Source organism: Tachyglossus aculeatus, chromosome 11, assembly GCF_015852505.1.
Source record: "Tachyglossus aculeatus isolate mTacAcu1 chromosome 11, mTacAcu1.pri, whole genome shotgun sequence".
Lineage (NCBI taxonomy): Eukaryota > Metazoa > Chordata > Mammalia > Monotremata > Tachyglossidae > Tachyglossus > Tachyglossus aculeatus.
The window spans coordinates 56,188,431-56,210,457 of NC_052076.1; the positions used below are offsets into that span (position 1 = coordinate 56,188,431).

Below are 22,027 nucleotides of genomic sequence, written 5' to 3' on the forward strand. Positions count from 1 at the left end.
TCTCGCGAGAGTCGGCGCGCGCCTGAGGGGAGGAGGAGGCAGGTGAGCGCGCCTCGTCGTTAGGCCCCTTCGTCCCCCTCCCACCCTTTTATAACTACTACTAATAATGGCATTTATTAAGCGCCTACTATGTGCCAAGCACTGTACTAAGCGCTGGGGCGGTTACAAGGAGATCAGGTTGTCCCATGGGGGGGCTCACAGTCTTCACCCCCCGCCCCCTTTTATTACTACTACTAATAATGGCATTTATTAAGCGCCTACTATGTGCCAAGCACTGTACTGAGCGCTGGGGCGGTTACAAGGAGATCAGGTTGTCCCATGGGGGGGCTCACAGTCTTCACCCCCCGCCCCCTTTTATTACTACTACTAATAATGGCATTTATTAAGCGCCTACTATGTGCCAAGCACTGTACTAAGCGCTGGGGCGGTTACAAGGTGATCAGGTTGTCCCATGGGGGGGCTCACAGTCTTCATCCCCCGCCCCCCTTTTATTATTAATAATAATAATGGCATTTATTAAGCGCTTACTCCGTGCCAAGCACTGTACTAAGCGCTGGGGCGGTTGCAAGGTGATCAGGTTGTCCCATGGGGGGGCTCACAGTCTTCATCCCCCGCCCCCCTTTTATTATTAATAATAATAACGGTATTTATTAAGCGCTTACTATGTGCCAAGCACTGTACTAAGCGCTGGGGCGGTTACAAGGTGATCAGGTTGTCCCATGGGGGGGCTCACAGCCTTCATCCCCATTTTACAGATGAGGGAACTGAGGCCCAGAGAAGTGAAGTGGCTTTCCCAAAGTCACCCAGCTGACAAGTGGTGGAGCCGGGATTTGAACCCATGACCTCTGATGACTCCAAAGCCCGGGCTCTTTCCACTGAGCCACGCTGCTTCTCTTAACTACTATTACTACCACTACTACTAATAATAATAATGATATTTATTCAGTGCTTACTATGTGCCAAGCACTGTACTAAGCGCTGGGGCGGTTACAAGGTGATCAGGTTGTCCCATGGGGGGCTCACAGTCTTCATCCCCCGCCCCCCTTTTATTATTAATAATAATAATGGCATTTATTAAGCGCTTCCTATGTGCCAAGCACTGTACTAAGCGCTGGGGCGGTTACAAGGTGATCAGGTTGTCCCATGGGGCGGGGGGGGGCTCACAGCCTTCACCCCCATTTTACAGATGAGGGAACTGAGGCCCAGAGAAGTGAAGTGACTTGCCCAAAGTCACCCAGCTGACAAGTGGCGGAGCCGGGATTTGAACCCATGTCCTCTGTTGACTCCAAAGCCCGAGCTCTTTCCACTGAGCCACGCTGCTTCTCTTACTACTATTACTACTACTACTACTACTACTACTACTAATAATAATAATGATATTTATTCAGCGCTTACTATGTGCCAAGCACTGTTCTAAGCGTTAGGGAGGTTACAAGGTGATGAGGATGTCGCACGTGGGGCTCCCCGTCTTCATCCCCATTTCCCAGATGAGGGAACTGAGGCCCAGAGTAAAATGGTATTCATACATCAATCGTATTTATTGAGTGCTTACTCTGTGCAGAGCACTGTATTAACAATAATAGTGTACTGTAATAATAATAATGATGGTATTTGTTAAGCGCTTACTATGTGCCAAGCACTGTTCTAAGCGTTGGGGAGGTTACAAGGTGATCAGGGTGTCCCATGTGGGGATCCCCGTCTTCATCCCCATTTCCCAGATGAGGGAACTGAGGCCAAGAGAAGAATAATATTCATTCAATCGTATTTATTGAGTGCTTACTGTGTGAAGAGCACTGTACTAATAATAATGTACTGTAATAATAATAATAATGAATGATGGAATTTGTTAAGCACTTACTGTGTGCCAAGCACTGTTCTAAGCGTTGGGGAGGTTACAAGGTGATCAGGGTGACCCACGTGGGGCTCTCTGTCTTCATCCCCATATCCCAGATGAGGGAACTGAGGCCCAAAGAAGAATAACATGAATTCAATCATATTTATTGAGCGCTTACTGTGTGCAGAGCACTATACTACTACTAATAATGTACTGTGATAATAATAATGTTGGTATTTGTTAAGCGCTTACTATGTGCCAAGCACTGTTCTAAGCGTTAGGGAGGTTACAAGGTGATGAGGATGTCGCACATGGGGCTCCCCGTCTTCATCCCCATTTCCCAGATGAAGGAACTGAGGCCCAGAGAAGAATAATATTCATTCATTCAATCGTATTTATTGAGCACTTACTATGTGCAGAGCACTAATAATAATGTACCGTAATAATAATAATGATGGTATTTGTTAATCGCTTACTATGTGCCAAGCACTGTTCTAAGCATTAGGGAGGTTACAAGGTGATCAGGGTGTCCCACGTGGGGCTCCCCACCTTCATCCCCATTTCCCAGATGAGGGAACTGAGGCCCAGAGAAGAATAATGTATATGTGTTTGTACGTATTTATTACTCTATTTTATTTGTACATATTTATTCTATTTATTTTATTTTGTTAATACGTTTTGTTTTGCTGTCTGTCTCCCCCTTCTAGACTGTGAGCCCGCTGTTGAGTAGGGACCGTCTCTATATGTTGCCAACTTGTACTTCCCAAACACTTAGTACAGTGCTCTGCACACAGTAAGCGCTCAATAAATACGATTGAATGATGAATGAGCAATAATAATGATGGGATCTGTTAAGCGCTTACTATGTGCCAAGCACTGTTCTAAGCGTTAGGGAGGTTACAAGGTGATCAGGGTGTGCCACGTGGGGCTCCCCGTCTTCATCCCCATTTCCCAGATGAGGGAACTGAGGCCCAGAGAGGTTGTGACTTGCCCAAGGTCACAATAATGATGGCATTTATTAAGCGCTTACTATGTGCAAAGCACTGTTCTAAGCGCGGGGGAGCTCACAGTCTTAATCCCCATTTTACAGATGAGGTAACTGAGGCCCAGAGAAGTTAAGTGACTTGCCCAAAGTCACACAGCTGACAAGTGGCGGAGCTGGGATTTGAACCCATGACCCTTGACTCCAAAGCCTGCGCTCTTTCCACTGAGCCACGCTGCTTTAAGCACGTACTATGTGCAAAGCACTGTTCTAAAATAATATAAGATCCTGCACACAGTAAGCGCTCAAATACTATTGAATGATGAATGAATACAGAAGGGAGGGGAAGCAGGATGGGGGAGATGAGAGATTAATCAGGGAAGGTTTCCTGGAGATGTGATTTTATTAGGGATTTGGGGAGAGTGGTGATCTGTTGGATATGAGTGGGAAAGGAGGGTGTGAACAAGGGGTCGACGGCATAATAATAATAATGATGGCATTTGTTAAGCACTTACTATGTGCGAAGCACTGTTCTAAGAGCTGGGGAGGTTACAAGGTGATCAGGTTGTCCCACGTGGGGCTCACAGTCCTTATCCCCATTTGACAGATGAGGGAACTGAGGCCCAGAGAAGTGAAGCGACTTGCCCAAAGTCACCCAGCTGACAAGTGGTGGAGCCGGGATTTGAACCCATGACCTCTGACTCCAAAGCCCGGGCTCTTTCCACTGAGCCACACTGCTTCTCTATGCTTCTCATTTCTCCCCCTCGCCCCCCTCTCCATCCCCCCCATCTTACCTCCTTCCCTTCCCCACAGCACCTGTATATATGTATATATGTTTGTACATATTTATTACTCTATTTATTTATCCTACTTGTACATATCTATTCTATTTATTTTATTTTGTCAGTATGTTTGGTTTTGTTCTCTGTCTCCCCCTTCTAGATTGTGAGCCCGCTGTTGGGTAGGGACTGTCTCTATGTGTTGCCGACTTGTACTTCCCAAGCGCTTAGTACAGTGCTCTGTACACAGTAAGTGCTCAATAAATACGATTGATTGATTGATTGATTTAGAGAACTGATTGAGTACCTTAAAGCAGCTACTTTCTCCATACTGGGACCTGACTTGGCTGTGCGTGACCCTTGTCTGTCAGGAACCAGACTTTGGCAGTACTGAGGGTGCAGTTGTCAGGTGCTGGAGCCCAGGCTTTGGAGTCAGAGGTCATGGGTTCAAATCCCGGCTCCGCCAACTGTCAGCTGTGTGACTTCGGGCAAGTCACTTCACTTCTCTGGGCCTCAGTTACCTCGTCGTCTGTAAAATGGGGATTAAAACTCTGAGCCCCCCCCGTGGGACAACCTGATCACCCTGTCACCTCCCCAGCACTTAGAACAGCGCTTTGCACATAGTAAACGCTTAACAAATATTATTATTATTAATCGAGATTTGGCCCCAGAGGGCTTGGCTTCATCTCTTCAGAGTCGAACGTGCTGAGTTCCGGCCCCACTTCCACAGGTAAGCAGGCCAGATGGAAACTTGAGGATGTGGATCTTGTTCCTTGTTGAAACCTTGAATTTTTATCTCACACAAATCAGATATCAGCTAATCTTCTGGAGGTGAAAGGTTCCGGGCTCTCGTTCCGTGTCATCCTGTCCCCTCTTCTTTATATTGACCTGCTTTTACTCCTTTACTGGGCTACAACTACCATCAAATTATAGTTTTCCCTGTATCTGATTTGCAGAACGAAGTCCTAACCCTAAACAGAGAGTGATCCTCCAACTTTGACCTCCTTTCTCTTGATTCCTTTCCTCATAAAAGGGACGAGTCAATACAGTGTTTCCCGTCCCAGCGGTGAAATGCTAGTGAAATAAATTTGTAAATGTCTCCTCCCGTCTCCAGAGAGTATTATATCATATATTAGGTCTTTTGGAAAGGCACTATATGGGGCTGGGACTTGAACATCAGGGGCCAGAAACATTAGAAGTGACACAGAAATGCGAAGTCAGTTACTGTTACTGAACCGGACTTGGGAGTCATGAAGCTCATAAAAGCATTGTCTCAGTGGCTGGTCATTTAATTTTTTTGTTGTTGCTTTCAAAGAGCACTCCGAATTTAGAAAACCTATCTGACAAAACGTTGCTAAACAAAACTTTCTCCCATTTTGCTGAGGAATTGAGGGCCCAACTCTACTACTTTTTTAGGTGTCAGTGCTTAATGAGTGCAATTGGGATCACTTCTGATCCATTAGGATTGTATACGTTTTTAAGGAGATGTGGAACCAGAAGACGATTTAAAATTACCGATCTGGTCTCGCTGTGTCCATTGGATTCATAAAGGGCAGAGCTTGTACAGTGTGATTGCAGCAAAGAGAAATTTTAAAGTTAAAATCATGCCACTCTCTAGGGAGACTTCCTAGTAGGCGAGACTGGCTAGTAAAAATAAAGGTTTTACTAGTCTTTTTCACTCTCGAGCAACTAAACTGGACTTGGAGACAAGAATAACCAAGAGGGTTGGTTTAAAATCTGTGCTGTTCCTCCATGATTCCTTACTGGAGTCTAGGAATCTCTTTTGGGGACTAATTTAGCAATCCATCCCTTCCCTCCATCTCCCTCTTTTCCTCTCTCCGGCCTCCTATCAATCAGTGTATTTACTGAGCACTTACTATGTGCAGAGTACTGTACTAAGAAGCCCTCAGAAGAGTATAGTACAAAAGAGTAGGTATAGCCAGTCCCTTCCCACAAGGAGTGCACAGGTTAGAGGGGGAGACAGGTGTTAAAATACATGACAGAGGATATATATTGGGCTGGGGGAGGGATGAACATCAATGCCTGCTTTGAAACCTTGGGCAAGTCACAACTTCTCTCTGCCTCAGTTGCCTCAACCGTAAAATGAGGCTTCAAAACACTTTCTCCCTCTTTCCTAGGCTGCGAGCCCCGTGTGGGACAGGAACTGTGTCTGACTTCATTACCTTGTATCTTGCCCCAACTTAGAGCCGCGTTTGACACGCAGTAAGAGCTTAACAAATAAAAGAATAATAATCGTACCACTGAGTTAAAATCAGCAGTTCGTGGATTTTGGTCCATCCCATGACTACTTCCTTCTGTGTGGGCTTCAAATTCTTTTCCCTCAGGCATTGTCTCTCAGACTTCAAATGCGTTTGTGTGTGCCTTGCCAAATAGGAAAAAGGAATCAATCAATCAGTCATATTTATTGAGTGCTTACTATGTGCAGAGCACTGTACTAAGCGCTTGGGAAGTACAAATTGGCAACATATAGAGACAGTCCCTACCCAACATTGGGCTCACAGTCTAAAAGGGGGAGACAGAGAATCAATCAGTTGTATTTATTGTATACTTACCATGTGCAGAGAACTGAACCAAGCACTTGGGAGAAAACAGTACAAATGTTAACACGTTCCCTGGCCACAAGGAGCATAGTGCTTTGCACATAGTAAGCGCTTAACAAATACCATTATTATTATTATTATTTATTAAGGACTTTACTGTGTGCAGAGCACTGTACCGAGCATTTGGTAGAGTACAATATAATAATATAACAGATACATTCCTTACCCACAATGAGCTTACGGTCTAGAGGAACTTTCCTGATCATGTCAAACCAGACTTCTTTTGTGGTACGTTTTAATTGAAGGAACAACACTAGTATCTGCTCACTTGACTGGTCTTTTATTAGTCAAAGCCTGGCATAGATGGCCGGCGGAATCTGCCAATTTGCTCTTCTCGCCGAGTCACACTTCAACCTTGTGATCAAAAGAAGCAGAAGCCTGTTGTCCTTGTTGGGGTTTGGGTTGAGCTTCGGCCCACGTCCTGTGTGGAAAGGGAAACGATCTGTCTGCCGCCTATCTCCTTACCCAGACTGAATCCCTTTTTCTTGCTCTTGCCCTTTGAAAAGAGTGATCCGGAGCATCCCCAGGAAAGCCAGCCTCATTTAATTGGAATCAGTCGTATTTACTGAGCGCTTACTGTGTGCAGAGCACTGTACTGAGCCCTTGGGAAGTACAAGTCGGCAACATATAGAGACGGTTCCTTAGGCTTATGCTCACCGGGGATAATCAGGTGCTTATTCAGCCCCTGTTACACCAGGAAAATAAGATTTTTCTGGGGTTGTCAGCATTCCCGGGTGCATGGTCTGCACTGTGCCAAACGAATCCTTTTTAGTTAGGCTTCAGGGGTGGAACTTGGGTTCATGATGCTGTATGTTCTTTTACTGGGAATCTCTTTGACTCATGTGTTTCAGGTTGGCATCACTGTACTTCTGTGGAGATGGCAGACTATGGAGTCTCAGCTGGCGAGCAGGTCGCAGTGGTCTGGGACAGGTCATCCCCCGTTGGGGCCCTGAAGGACTTGGTGGATAAGCTGCAAGGCACAGCAGGCTCAGAGAGCCGGGTGTCGGTGGAAAACATCGACCAGCTGTTACAGTGTAAGACTCCTGGACTCCTTGAAGCAGGGGCATGGGGTAGGAGGGCGGCGTTTCTCCAGTCAGTGGTATTTATGTGCCGAGCACTGCACTAAGCGCTTGGGAGAGTACAGGGCGGCAGAGTTGGTAGACATTCTCCCTGCCCACAACAAGCTTACAGTCAAGTCACTTCTCTCGGCCTCAGTTCCCTCATCTGTAAAATGGAGATTAATCAATCAATCAATCAGTCGTATTTATCGAGCGCTTACTGTGTGCAGAGCACTGTACTGAGCGCTTGGGAAGTACAAGTTGGCAACATATAGAGACGGTCCCTACCCAGCAGTGGGCTCACAGTCTAGAAGGGGGAGATTAAGACTGTGAGCCGCCTGTGGGACAACCTGATCACCTTGTAACCTCCCCAGCGCTTAGAACAGTGCTTTGCACATAGTAAGCGCTTAATAAATGCCATTACTACTATTATTCTTTGTGCCCGGTTACCTCATCTGTCAAATGGAGTTAGGAGTGTGGGACAGGGATTGTGTCCAACCTGATTATCTTCTATCTACCCCCAGCATTTAGAACAGTGCCTGGCACATAGTAAGCGCTTAATAAATACCATAATTAGAGGGGGAGACAGACATTAATATAAGTAATGTATCATTTTCTCCTCCTGTCATCCATTCACTTATATTAATGCCTGTTTACTTGCTTTGATGTGTGTGTATATATATATATATATATATGGGTAGGGACCGTCTCTATATGTCACCAACTTGTACTTCCCAAGAGCTTAGTACAGTGCTCTGCACACAGTAGGCGCTCAATAAATACGATTGAATGAATGAATGAATAATATGTAATTTCTAGATATGTGTGTGAGTGCTGTGGGGTTGAGGGTAGGGCAAATATCAAATGCCCATTGCTTTTATCCATGGGTCTCCATGGTGTTCACTGAAGAGAAGCAGCATGGCTTAGTGTTCAGAGCACCGACCTGAAAGTCAGAAGGACCTGGGTTCTGATCCCCGCTCTGCCGTTTGTCTGCTGTGTGACTGTGGCCAAGTCACTTCACTTCTCTGTGCCTCATCTGCCAAATTGAGATTAAGACTGTGAGCTCCATGTGGTACAGGAACTGATTACCTTGTATCTACCTCAGCATTTAGTATAGTGCCTGCTACGCAATAAGGGCTTAACAAGTACCATAAAAAAATAAAGGGCGCTGCTCTCTGTCAGCAGAGCGCTCCCCAGCCTTGCCCGTGGACGTGCTGTGAATCTGAGAGTAGGGAGATTTCCCCGTCTCCATCCCCCCGTATTACCTCCCTCCCTTCCCCACAGCACCTGTATATACGTATATATGTTTGTACATATTTGTACATATTTTTTTACTCTATTTATTTATTTAATTTATTTGTACATATCTATTCTATATATTTTATTTTGTTAGTATGTTTGGTTTTGTTCTCTGTCTCCCCCTTTTAGACTGTGAGCCCACTGTTGGGTAGGGACTGTCTCTATATGTTGCCAATTTGTACTTCCCAAGCGCTTAGTACAGTGCTCTGCACATAGTAAGCGCTCAATAAATACGATTGATGATGATGATGATGAGGGAGGTCACCGGGACTGAGGCAGCTGTATTTTTACAGCTATAAGACCCACTCTCCTGCCCAGAAGTTTGCCGATGGCCCCGACTGGTCTCTTTCCATAGCAGTAGACGTCAGGAGCAGAGTGTAAGATGACGGGTCGGGGAGGAGAGGGAGAAAATGGTGGGAGCCAGAGAGGCTCTGCTCCCCACCCGCCCCAAGCCCAGCTGGGAGAGCTCCGGGGGCAACTGCCGAAGCCCGTTGGACCAACCAGAAAGTTAGTGGAGCTCGGTATCCCCATGCTGCCCCTCGGACCCGGGGGAGAGAAGACTAGCCTCGAGCATATCTAACCAATGCAGTCCACATCTTTTCACCTCTAACCCGGCCTCCTTCCCCCAGCGGCTCACAAGGAGTCCAGCTTCGATGTAGTCCTGTCGGGTGTGGTCCCGGGAAGCGCCACCCTGCACAGCACGGACCTTTTGGCAGAAATAGCTCGGATCCTTCGGCCAGGCGGTCGTGTGCACCTGAAGGAGCCCGTGGAGACAGCGAAAGGTAAGGGAAGACCTGGTCCCGCCCTCCTGGGCCTCTGTTTCCTGGAAGGGAGAGAGCAGGACCAGGAGCCAAAGCTTCCTCCTGAGACTTGGCCGGTGTCAGTGGAGGTGCGAGGGGGAAGAGGGAAAGTCTGAGGGAGTGCCGTGGGCTTCAGCAGAGTCACCAGGCTAAGAGGAGCAAAGCCCAGACTCAGATTCTCCAAGGAGTCGACCTTCGGGAATGCCTCTCACACCATGCAAGATTCCCCCTCCAGACTGTGAGCTCCTTGTGGGCCGGGAATATGTCTGTTTGTTGTTTTGGTGTACTCTCCCAAGGGCTTAGTACAGTGCTTTGCACTCTGACAGCGCTCAATAAATCCGATTGAGTGAATATATGCCTGAGGAGTCCTGGGGTCCTCAACGTAGATGAATGAAGATGTAGTGAGATTGCTCCCGCTGGAAATAAGCAATCAGTGGTATTTATTGAGTGCTGTCAGAGTGCAAAGCGCTGTTCTAGGAAAATAGATGCACCCAAGGGCTGTGGATCTCAGCCCACTGAGCAGGGCTCAAGGCAGGGCTCATCGGGACCCTTGGGGAGAGGCGTTTTAGGTCTGACTGAGGTTCCTTACTTGCCGTGCAGCTCATGGCTTGGTATTCATTCTTTCCTGGTGATGAAGAGGGGCGGCCAGGAATGTGGCTGAAGGAGAGGGTTGGGGGCGGGTGGAGTGGAGGGAAGAAAGTTGTTCCTGGAGAAGTTGAGTAGCAGCAACAGGGAATGCTGCTATAAAGTAACTCTGTCTTCCCTGCGTAAGATGGGTGTCTTGGAACACAAACCCGGAACATAAGTGCCTGCCTTAGTCCACCCTGCCCTGGCCCCAGCAGGAGCCAGCAAAGTGGTCGTTGCTTCCAGGTTGATCCTGAGGGTCCCCAGAGGAGCTGCCCGGAAGGATTTTCCCTGGCCGAGCCCCTCCCCAGCCCCATGAGTTGGGGGTCTCTGCCTGTACATGCCCAGCTCCTGCACACTTGGTACAACCCCAGCCCCGTGGTTCTGGCTCCCAAATGCAAGGGGTCGTAGCAGCCCCCGCCCCGAAGCCCAAGGGCCAACAAGGGTCTTCTTTTGCGCCTCCAGAGTTATGCTTTAACTCTTCTTCCTGGAGCCTGTCTTTGAAGTTGGAAAGTTTGATCGCTTGAGTTCCTCATTCTGTCCCCTCCCCTCCCTTAAGTAACAAGGGAAAACAAAGGAGAGTCCATAGGGAGTTTTTCCCTCAGGGATCAGCACTGGAAAAGGGAAGTAGTGGTGCCTGCGTGCTGTTCCCTGTGATTGTTGAACGAGTTGTCTACACGCGCTGCCTAGAATTCCTCAACAACAACTCTCTCCTCGACCCCCTCCAGTCTGGCTTCCGTCCCCTTCATTCCACGGAAACTGCCCTCTCAAAGGTCACCAATGACCTCCTGCTTGCCAAATCCAACGGCTCATATTCTGTCCTAATCCTCCTCGACCTCTCAGCTGCCTTTGACACTGTGGACCACCCCCTTCTCCTCCACACGCTATCTGACCTTGACTTCACAGACTCCGTCCTCTCCTGGTTCTCCTCTTACCTCTCCGGTCGTTCTTTCTCAGTCTCTTTTGCAGGCTCCTCCTCCCCCTCCCATCCTCTTACTGTGGGGGTTCCCCAAGGTTCAGTGCTTGGTCCCCTTCTGTTCTCAATCTACACTCACTCCCTTGGTGACCTCATTCGCTCCCACGGCTTCAACTATCATCTCTACGCTGATGACACCCAGATCTCCATCTCTACCCCTGCTCTCTCCCCCTCCCTCCAGGCTCGCATCTCCTCCTGCCTTCAGGACATCTCCATCTGGATGTCCGCCCGCCACCTAAAGCTCAACATGTCGAAGACTGAGCGCCTTGTCTTCCCTCCCAAACCTTGTCCTCTCCCTGACTTTCCCATCTCTGTTGACGGCACTACCATCCTTCCCGTCTCACAAGCCCGCAACCTTGGTGTCATCCTCGACTCCGCTCTCTCATTCACCCCTCACATCCAAGCCGTCACCAAAACCTGCCGGTCTCAGCTCCGCAACATTGCCAAGATCCGCCCTTTCCTCTCCATCCAAACTGCTACCCTGCTCATTCAAGCTCTCATCCTATCCCGTCTGGACTACTGCACCAGCCTTCTCTCTGATCTCCCATCCTCGTGTCTCTCTCCACTTCAATCCATACTTCATGCTGCTGCCCGGATTATCTTTGTCCAGAAACGCTCTGGGCATATTACTCCCCTCCTCAAAAATCTCCAGTGGCTACCGATCAATCTGCGCATCAGGCAGAAACTCCTCACCCTGGGCTTCAAGGCTGTCCATCACCTCGCCCCCTCTTACCTCACCTCCCTTCTCTCCTTCTACTGCCCAGCCCGCAACCTCCGCTCCTGCACCGCTAATCTCCTCACTGTACCTCGTTCTCGCCTGTCCCGCCGTCGACCCCCGGCCCACGTCATCCCCCGGGCCTGGAATGCCCTCCCTCTGCCCCTCCGCCAAGCTAGCTCTCTTGCTCCCTTCAAGGCCCTGCTGAGAGCTCACCTCCTCCAGGAGGCCTTCCCAGACTGAGCCCCTTCCTTCCTCTCCCCCTCGTCCCCCTCTCCATCCCCCCATCTTACCTCCTTCCCTTCCCCACAGCACCTGTATATATGTATATATGGTTGTACATATTTATTACTCTATTTATTTATTTATTTTACTTGTACATTTCTATCCTATTTATTTTATTTTGTTGGTATGTTTGGTTCTGTTCTCTGTCTCCCCCTTTTAGACTGTGAGCCCACTGTTGGGTAGGGACTGTCTCTATGTGTTGCCAATTTGTACTTCCCAAGCGCTTAGTACAGTGCTCTGCACATAGTAAGCGCTCAATAAATACGATTGATTGATTGATTGATTGTTTTTGGGATCTTGACCTTTTGGCCAGAGTGCACTTTTGGTTTGCTACTCTTTGGTTCACAAAGTTTGACACCTTCCACAGCATGCGTGTTCTCTCTCCCTCTCTCCCACTCTCCCACTCTCCCTCTCTCCCCCTCTCCCCCTCTCCCCCTCTCCCTCTCTCCCCCTCTCCCCCCCCCCCCCCCCTTTTAGGCTCTTTAGAGAGTGATGGCAGACAGTTTATAGGAGGCAGCTGACACCCAGATTGATAGGACTAAATGAGTGGTTTAGGATTAGAGATAGGAGCACAAACTGAAGGTTACTAATAGTTGGGGTTGTTTTTAGGACAGCTAACTGAACTGTCCTGTGCAGGGCGGAGGGACATGGGGATCGTCCAGCAGTCTAGCCTCTCCCTGAGCTTGGAATCCTCTCTTCCCTTGAACTCTGATTCCATTTTCTACAATTTTTCTTTTTTTGGTCATTTCTCCTTGGCAGTTGACAACAGCAAAGTGAGGACGGCTGATAAGCTGCGCACAGCTCTGACGCTGGCTGGGTTTGTCGAAGTGACGGAGGTAGGCTTGCAGTGCGGTCGCGGACACCCTCCCACGGACCGTCCTGCCATTCCTCGAGCTGGGGACTGGTTGGAGGAGGAAGAGGAGGCGGAGGGATGACTAAGCGAGTGCGAGGTTGCCGTCTGCCATCCCACGAGTTACAAGGAAATGTGTAGTCGAGGGAGCCTCACTATGACCCTGATATTTCATCATCCCCAAGCTCAGGGATATGAAAGTGAAGTTTTCCTCTTCCATGGTAAAGAGCTCTCTCACCATGTCAGCAAGTAAATGTGCATGGCTTGGTGGAAGTGGTAAGAAAGGGCACTGACTTGTGGTAGTAAGCTCAGCTTCCTTCTTTCTTTAGCCACTCATTTGCTGAATGATCTAATAATAATAATAGTTATGGTATTTAAGTGCTTACTTTGTGCCAGGCACTGTACTAAGCGCTGGGGTGGATACAAGCAGATTGGGTGGACACGGTCCTTGTCCCACATGGGGCCCACAGTCTCCATCCCCCTTTTACAGACGAGGTAATTGAGGCACAGAGAAGTTAAGTGACTTACCCAAGGTCACACAGAAGACAAGTGGCAGAGGTGGGATTAGAACCCATGACCTTCTGATTCCCAGGCCCCTGCTCTATCCACTACGCCATGCTGCTTATCTGGGTCTAGGACCCATAACGTTTTCTGTATCTCCCGGGAGCAGGTGAAGATAATAATAATGATAATAATGATGGCATTTATTAAGCGCTTACTATGTGCAAAGCACTGTTCTAAGTGCTGGGGAGGTTAGAAGGTGATCAGGTTGTCCCACGGGGGGCTCACAGTCTTAATCCCCATTTTACAGATGAGGTAACTGAAGCCCAGAGAAGTGAAGTGACTTGCCCAAAGTCACACAGCTGACAAGTGGCAGAGCCGGGATTTGAACCCATGACCTCTGACTCCAAAGCCTGGGCTCTTTCCGCTGAGCCACGCTGCTTCTCTGAAGGGGATAACGTTTGGAAAGCACTCTGAAGCGGGGTGGCCTGCTGGAAAGAGCGCAGGCCTGAGAGTCCGAGGACCTGGGTTCTAATGCTCGCTCTGCCACATGCCTGCTGTGTAACTTTGGGCAAGTCTCCTCACCTCTCTGGGCCTCAGTTGCCTCATTTGTAAAGTGGGGGTTAAAACTGTGAGTCCCTCGTGGGACATGGACCGTGTCCAACTTGATTAGCTTATATCTACCCAGTGCTTAGTACAGGGCCCAGTATATAGTAAGCGCTTAAAAAATGCCATTTAAAAAACAGCACCCAAAAAAACTTGGAGTAGGCACCAAAGACTGTTTCGGAAGGAATTTGTACTGTCGGGTATGTTTCACACTCTCCTTGCTGCTTGGTTTCTGGGTGCACTACTTGTAGCTGAAGCAGAGAGCATGAATAATAATAATAATAATAATAATAATAATGGCATTAGTTAAGCACTTACTATGTGCAGAGCACTGTTCTAAGCGCTGGGGGGGTTACAAGGTGATCAGGTTGTCCCACGTGGGGCTCACAGTCTTAATCCCCATTTTACAGATGAGGGAACAGATTAGTTTTGTCCTCGCTGCAGGCTAACTTTTCCTTTCTGGATCTTTGGATTCCAGCTCCAGAAAGAGCCTTTAACTCCTGAGGAGGCACAGTCGGTCCAGGAGGTCCTGGGCTACCAGAGCGACAACCTCCAGTCTCTCCAGGTCACGGGCAAGAAACCCAACTTTGAAGTGGGCTCTTCAAGTCAACTCAAGCTTTCATTTCCTAAGCAGTCCAATCCCGCTGGTAAGACAGAGCTCAGAAGCGTACCTCTTCAATTTGTATGAACGTAGATTCCACCCTGCGCCAGGGAGGGGCTGATAACCTTTGGGCTCTTAATAAATAGTTCTGTGAGGAAACTGGCCAAGAAAACATAGTAGAAAACCAGTTTGGGAGGTAAGCCAGGTTAACATGCCAGTCTCTGTGGAGGTTAATTTCTCTCCTCTCTAGGCAAGTCTTGGTAGATTCAAGGCCGAACCCAGAGATCAAGTGTACGGAATTCGTTACCACAGGAAACTGTGCAGGTAGAAAATATCAGTAAGAACAAGAGGGTGTCGGGAAATTAATGAACACTTAGTCCAGGGTGGCTTATAATAATAATAATAATAATGATGGGATTTATTAAGCGCTGGGGAGGTTACAGGGTGATCAGGTGGTCCCACGGGGGGGGCTCACAGTCTTCATCCCCATTTTCCAGATGAGGGAACTGAGGCTCAGAGAAGTGAAGCGTCTTGCCCAAGGTCACACAGCAGACATGTGGCGGAGCCAGGATTCGAACCCATGACCTCTGACTCCAAAACCCGGGCTCTTTCCACTGAGCCACGCATTCGAGGGTGACGTTTTCACTATTAAAAGATGTGACCTTTAAGGGAAGCAGCATAGCGTGGTGGCTAGAGCCCGGGCTTGGGAGCCAGAAGGTCATGCGTTCTAATCCCGATTCCACCAATTGTCTGCTGGGTGACCTTGGGCAAGTCACGTCGCTTCTCTGTGCCTCAATTACCTCATCTGTGGAGTGGGGATTGAGATTATGAGCCCCAGGAGGGACAGGAACTATGTCCCGATCTGCTTGTATCCACCCCAGCGCTTAGTACAGTGCCTGACACATAGTAAGGCACTTATCCCTGGGAGGTGCTGATGACTACCGATAAGTATCAGAGAAACGTCAGGAACAAGTGAAGGGACATAGTCTAAATTTTAGCTTTATATCTAAGCACAAAACACTGAGCACAGCAGTATTGAATGTCACCTAGTGTGATAGAGACTTCTAGACTGTGAGCCCACTTTTGGGTAGGGAACGGCTCTATATGTTGCCAACGTGTACTTCCCAAGCGCTTAGTACAGTGCTCTGCACGCAGTAAGCGCTCAGTAAATACGATGGAATGAATGAATGGAGATCTAATCCAAGTATTTTTGCACCATTTCCCCCATCTTTCTCAGTGGAAAGATAGCCATGATTTTGCAGGACTAGAGTTACAGGAAAAACGTGTGTACTTGGCCACTTAGGAAGGAATCTAGGGGAAGAGGGGCTTGATAGTGACAGGAAGGGTTTTATCTTGGGATAGCAGACCCCAGTTGATAAAGGAGAAGCCGTGTGGCTTAGTGGCTATAGCCCGGGCCTGGGAATCAGAAGGACCTGTGTTCTGCTCCTGGCTCTGTCGCTCATCTGCTGTGTAACCCTGGGCAAGTCTCTTAACTTCTCAGCGCCTCATCTGTAAAATGGGGATTGAGACTGGGGAACCTGGACTGTGTCCAACCTGATTATCTTGTATGTACCCCAGTGCTTAGAACAGTGCCTGACACATAGTAAGCGCTTAACTAATACCGTTAACAAGAAAAAAAAAAAAGGAGATGGAGAGGTGGCCTGGAGTTCGGGGCCTTTCAAAAGTAGGAGTCTTCAGGCACTTATTTCCCTCAGGGTCCTTATCGGTCTCTAGCGGAGCACCTAAAAGGAGAGGATCCGCCAAAGGGGCTGAAGCCATTTTAAAGGGATATGGGTCAAGGACTGGGGGTGAACTGGCAGAAAATCACCCAGGAAGAGGTATGGCTCTCCACCTTACCAGTGGGAACTGAGGCAATGAGAAGTGAAATGACTTGCCCAAGGTCACCTAGCAGACGAGTGGTAGAGCTGAGATTAGAACCCAGGTCCTTTTGACTCCGAGGCCCATGATTTATATCGACTAGGCCATGCTGCTGCTTCTTCCCTCCGTCCTCATCCACCCTCCTTCCTAGCCGCTTCCCACCCAGACAAGAGAACACAAAAGGGGAAAAAGCAGAACGATCCTAGACCCAGAAAGTCTGTTTTCGGCTCAGTTAGCGATCACAGGTGAAGCTCCTGGAGCTGCTGCACTTGCGCCGGGTGGTCTTCTGGTAGCCTGGGTCTGGCTGCTCTGTGGAACAACATGCTTCTCTGCTGGTTTCAGAGAAACCCGCTGTGGACCCCGCCACTGCCAAGCTCTGGACGCTGTCCGCCAACGACATGGATGATGAGGGGATGGTGAGTCGGGCCTCTGCTCGCCCACGAGGCCGGGCCTCACCGGGCCCTTAGCGCAGGTGGAGCAGCTGTGTTGTCAGGGGCTTAGTTGGGGTGGTGGGGATGATGAAATGTCTGAGCAAAGGCTGGGCTTCCCAGAGTTGTCTGTTGTTGATGCCATCACGCTCCTCCCACAAACACAGCTTTCCCTACTCTTCCAGGGAACCAACGTGCCCTAGTGGGAAGAGCTCAGACCTGGGATTCAGAGGACCTGGGTTCTAATCCTGGCTCCCTCGTGTGTGATCTTGGACTTCTCTGTGCTCAGTCCCCTCATCTGCAAAACGGGGATTCAGTACCTGCTCTGCCTCCTACTCTGTGGGCCTCATGTGGGACCTGAGCACTTAGTACAGTACTTGGCATGTAGAAAGCACCTATCAAATACCACCATTACGACTCTCACTGTCGAGCCAAGACAAAGACCCTCCTGTGCTTTGGTGTTTACCGGAGCTTTTTGTCAGAATTTCCAGAACTTCTCCTTGGCCCAATTGCCCAGGAAAGATGTTCATGGACCCCCTGATTCCTGGTACACTTTCAGTTTTGCAGGGTGAGGAAAAAAAGAGGCAGAGCACAGCAATGGGGCTGCCTTGCTACTGCCTGGCTCCCGCTCCTTTTGGCTCGAAGGGTGCCTGACACACTCTCTTGGTGTGTAGGCTTTGGGCCCGAGCTTCAGCAACCCACTTTGTATTTCTGCCCCTTAGCTTGTTTTAGCAGGTAGACTATCTTCTGGGGGCTGGATCTGAGGGAAGCCATCTCAGAGTCTCTTTTAGAAGCGGGCACGGATCTATCCCTCCCTGACCCAAGCACCCTCTTCCAGGATCTCATCGACTCCGATGAACTGCTGGATCCCGAGGATTTGAAGAAGCCAGATCCAGCTTCCCTGCGGGCTCCTTCGTGTGGGGAAGGGGGGAAGCGGAAGGCTTGCAAGAACTGGTGAGTGGGGATGAGTGTGGTCCCTGAGTGCTAGGGCCTGGGTGGCAGCGGAAGAGCCTGGTCCTCGGGTCGGGTCTCAGGACCAGAGAGGGGAATGGGATGGTTATGTGTGGATGGAGGGGGATTGAACCGTCAGTCCGTGGTTCCCGTAAATAGGGTCGCTGGCGGTTGGGAAAGAAACAACTCAGCCTGAGGGATTTGAGGTGCTTTAAATCTGACGGATGAGGAGGGTGGGGCTAGGAGAAGCAGCCTGAGGGCGAGGGGTTTCTGGACCGGCAGGTTATCGTCACTGGCCGCCTCCTCCTTTTTTCCCGTGCAGCACGTGTGGCCTAGCGGAGGAGCTGGAGCAAGAGAAAGCCAAAGAGAAGGGCTCCCAGCCCAAGTCGGCCTGCGGAAACGTAAATATCTTCCCGTCATTATTCGGCATTCAGACAGCACCCGCCACCAAACTCACGTACCAAGTGGGACTCTGCCCTAAGGAGACCAGCCATACTTGACCCAGATTCTTCTTGAGGGAGGAGAATGAGTTATATATTGTGTCCTTGGCCCCTAGGGACCTAGAGCATTTTAGACTGTGAGCCCACTGTTGGGTAGGGACTGTCTCTATATGTTGCCAATTTGTACTTCCCAAGCGCTTAGTACAGTGCTCTGCACACAGTAAGCGCTCAATAAATACGATTGATTGATTGATTAAAGGGAGAGGGCTGAAGATTAGAGAGGTCCCTTAGGGATTGGTCTGCTTTCTCCCTCCCCAAGCTCTTTTCTCTCCCCCTTTCCCTCTGTCTCAGAACCCTGGTGGGTGGGTGTTTTAGCGGTTTATGGTACTAGAAACCCCTCCTTGGATGAGTCTTCACTGTCGGAAGCCAACAACCGAGCAATCGTATTTATGGAGCGTTGTGTGCAGAGCACTGTACTAAGCACTTGGGAGAGTACACTATAACAGTTGGTAGACCTGTTCCCTGCCCACAAGTACCAGAGGCCCTTCGGGAAGGGCCTAGGACCTTGCTGAGGTCCTAGGGGACCCTTGTTAGCCATTTTTGCCCAACCCCTGTGAGAGTCCGCACTGGGCAGGAAGATTAGGAAACACTTCCTTGTCAGCCGTCTGCCTCTCCCTGGTCAGTAGATGCGAGGCCTCACTCTCTGTCCGACTCTTCCACAGTGTTACTTGGGCGATGCATTCCGCTGTGCCAGCTGCCCCTACCTGGGGATGCCGGCCTTCAAACCCGGGGAGAAGATTCTGCTCAATGAGAACAACCTACAAGACGCCTAGAAGACCACCCGTCACGGGACTTGTATGTGGCCCAGCTGTTCAAGCGCTCACTCTAGCCACCCCTCACCCTCACCTCCCTCCCCTCATCTCCTGGTCCACTCCTCACGATGGGATTTCATTACAGAGGGCTGGGGGGTGGACGGTGGGGAGGAGGGAGGGGGAGAGGAAAGGCCTGCTTGACTGCGCAATGTTGTGGGAACCAAAGGGCCGCAGTGTACTCCCACCTTATTAAGTGGACATTGGACCCCTGTCTTAAGGAATACCACAGTCCAGCAAAGGCTGTACCCCGAAGAAGCCAACCTCCTTGTGTCAAATATTGACCCGTCTGTCGGAACTCGAAACCCCAACCGTCCGTTACCTCGGTCTCTGTGGATCGTATCACTCTAAAAGCGTTATCCTTGATGCGTCAAGTGTGTGGTAGACCCCAGGCCCCCGGCCAGTGTCCTGGTCTCAGCAATAGCTCAAACTCCCGCTCCTCCGTAGGCCATAGAGCTGGTTAACTTTCATTTCGTGGGCGAAGTTGTCAGCAGAAAAAATTAGACTGGTATATGGTGAACTCCCAACTGAATGAGGATCAGGCAGCCCTTCCTGCCCCAGGACAGACCACTGACTCCGGTAGGCAACTTGCACTGAATCTGTGTCCTCTTGCCGTGTTATTGTAGATGTTGAAGTATGACAGCCCTAATACCAACTTGAGAGAGAGAGAGAGAGAGAGAGAGTGTGTGTGTGTGTGTGTGTTTGTGTGATGTGACTGGCATGGGAATCCTTGAAAAACAGCCCCAGTCTGAGGTAGCACTCATTAGCATAGCTGGAGCTACATGGGGGTGTCCATGTCACAAGCAAAACACTCAGCCTGGTGATATGGGATGCACCCCCTTCTCCCCCGGGCTACTCTTAATAATGGGGTTTGGGTCTTCCCTGCAAGAAGGTGATCTTGTTCCTGGCCTTTACGGACTCGCAACGTAAAGCAAACGAGGGGAGATTGTGTGGATTTAGGGAAACTGGATTTTATGCCCTGGGATCAATAAATATTAAAACCAAATGTCCTCGAGTAGCTTCGATATCACTGTCACGTTTATTGAGTTCCTTCTTTTGGCACCCTTGAGTTGCCTTGGGTTCACACATGAAGGGGAAGAGAGTTAAATCTAACTGGTCAGTCCCGGCTGAACAGCCAAAGCAAGGAGATCGATCTGGGAAAGGACTCTTAGCTGAAGCGCCCTTGTGAGCATTGAGTGGGGTGAGCTTGCGATGTCAGCACCAGAACTATTTCCTGAGGGGGTCTTTATCATTCCCGAATTGCTGTGTGGACTGCCACCATCAGGAATCATCCAGCTGAGTGCCTCTGGTGCTGGGACCTGCTTGCTGCTGCAATGGGAAAACAAGGTCAGGGGTACAAGGGGGATTATTGATGACCTCAGAGTGCAGATAGTGGGTTTGATAGTTTAAAGAGAGCAAGCAGTGAGTAAAAGGGAAATTATCCACTCCTTCAAACTACCAGGGATAGTGAGGTCTAAATTCTAGAGGAGTCTCCTCCAACATTTCATAGATTCTGGGAGACTCATGATTTGTGCAGACTCCCAGCTCTGCACCCAGGCATGGGTATTATTATACATTTGTATTTTCAAAGGCAAGACTCACCCTTTATTTGGAAAAAAAGTGGCACTGAAATCCTTTGGGCCCGGGAATCAGAGGACCTGAGTTCTAATTCCGGCTCTGGCACTTGCCTGCTGTGACCTTGGGCAAGTCACGTCACTTTTCATTCATTCAATCGTATTTATTGAGCGCTTACTGTGTGCAGAGCACTATATTCAGCGCTTGGGGAGTACAAATCGGCAACATATAGAGACGGTCCCTCATCTGTAAAATGGGGTTTCAATGCTGGAATCTCCTTCCTACTTACTGTGAGCCCCATGTGAGACAAGGACTTGACTGAACTGATAAACTAGTATCTACCCCAGTGCTTAGAAAAGTGCTTGTCATGTAGTAAGTGCCTAACAAATACCATCATTGTTGTTATTATTGATTAGTGGGGGGTTTCAGGGAGGATATTTTAAGGACCCAGAATGATTTAAATTGCCATTGTCGTTTTAGGTGGTTGAAGTGTAAGTGGCTGATAATTTTCCCTGCCTTGGCTGTGAAGGACCTCTGCTGGAAGGTAGAAGTCCCTGGATTAGTCAGTACCTCAAAGGATGGGGATCAGGAGATCTGGGTTCCATTCCCAACTGGCTCACTGCTTAGCTTCATTATCACTACCATTCTTTTTGAGTACCTATATTTTGCACTTATGTCCAGGCATGTTATCGAAGGTAATTTTTCACCAGAAAACGTGCGTGGGACAGATGAATTTTGTCAGCCAGAGGACCACTAGGGAACAGACCAAATATCTCCAATCTCACCTCCAGGACCATCCTCTGAACCACGACCTCTGTCAAATGAAGAGCATTCCTTTTTTCCCCCCACTCCCAGACCTTTTCTCCCTGCCCCATTGCAATCCTGAGTTGGAAAGAAAGAGGGTTCACAGGAAGGTGGTGTCCTATGGTCAGGTATCACTCGGAGACAGTCAGTGGCATTTATTGAGCACTTTGTGCAGAGACTGTTCTAAGTGCTCGGGAGACTGCAATACAACAGAGTTGGTAGACATGTTCCCTGCCCACAAGGAGGTTACAGTCTAGAAGGGGATTTAAGCATTAAAATATAGATATGTACATAAATCCTGTGGGGCTGACTATAGGGGGATAAAGGGTACAAATCTAAATGCATGGGTGATACAGAAAGGAGAGGGATTAGGGAAATGAGGGCTTTGTCAGGAGGCTCATCTGGGACAAGAAATAAAACACCTGTTTATAATCCAAAATTCCTTTTTTAGCCCTGTGGAGCTGAATTGCAGTAGTCCTAAAATTAGTTGCCAAACCCCTCAGCCGGCAAGTGATCAGATTTCATTAGCACTGTTAGAACAGGCAGATTAT

At 49.0% G+C, this 22,027-nt stretch overlaps 1 protein-coding gene across 2 annotated transcripts; it reads left to right on the forward strand.

Moving 5' to 3' along the window:
• Positions 1-11: 11 nt before the first annotated feature.
• On the forward strand, positions 12-20,115 carry CIAPIN1 (cytokine induced apoptosis inhibitor 1). 2 transcript variants are annotated; one of them, XM_038754794.1, is made up of 10 exons: positions 12-42; positions 4,269-4,325; positions 7,068-7,250; positions 9,203-9,355; positions 12,733-12,809; positions 14,409-14,577; positions 16,752-16,825; positions 17,676-17,791; positions 18,111-18,189; positions 18,951-20,115. In XM_038754794.1, exons 3-10 carry the CDS (start codon positions 7,094-7,096, stop codon positions 19,059-19,061), a joined length of 936 nt encoding a protein of 311 aa, XP_038610722.1. In that variant the 5' UTR covers positions 12-42; positions 4,269-4,325; positions 7,068-7,093; the 3' UTR covers positions 19,062-20,115. The 2 variants fall into 2 exon arrangements, with proteins under 2 accessions (XP_038610722.1, XP_038610723.1); XM_038754795.1 differs by lacking the exon at positions 12-42 and having other exon boundaries at positions 4,259-4,325.
• The last annotated feature ends 1,912 nt before the right edge of the window (positions 20,116-22,027 follow it).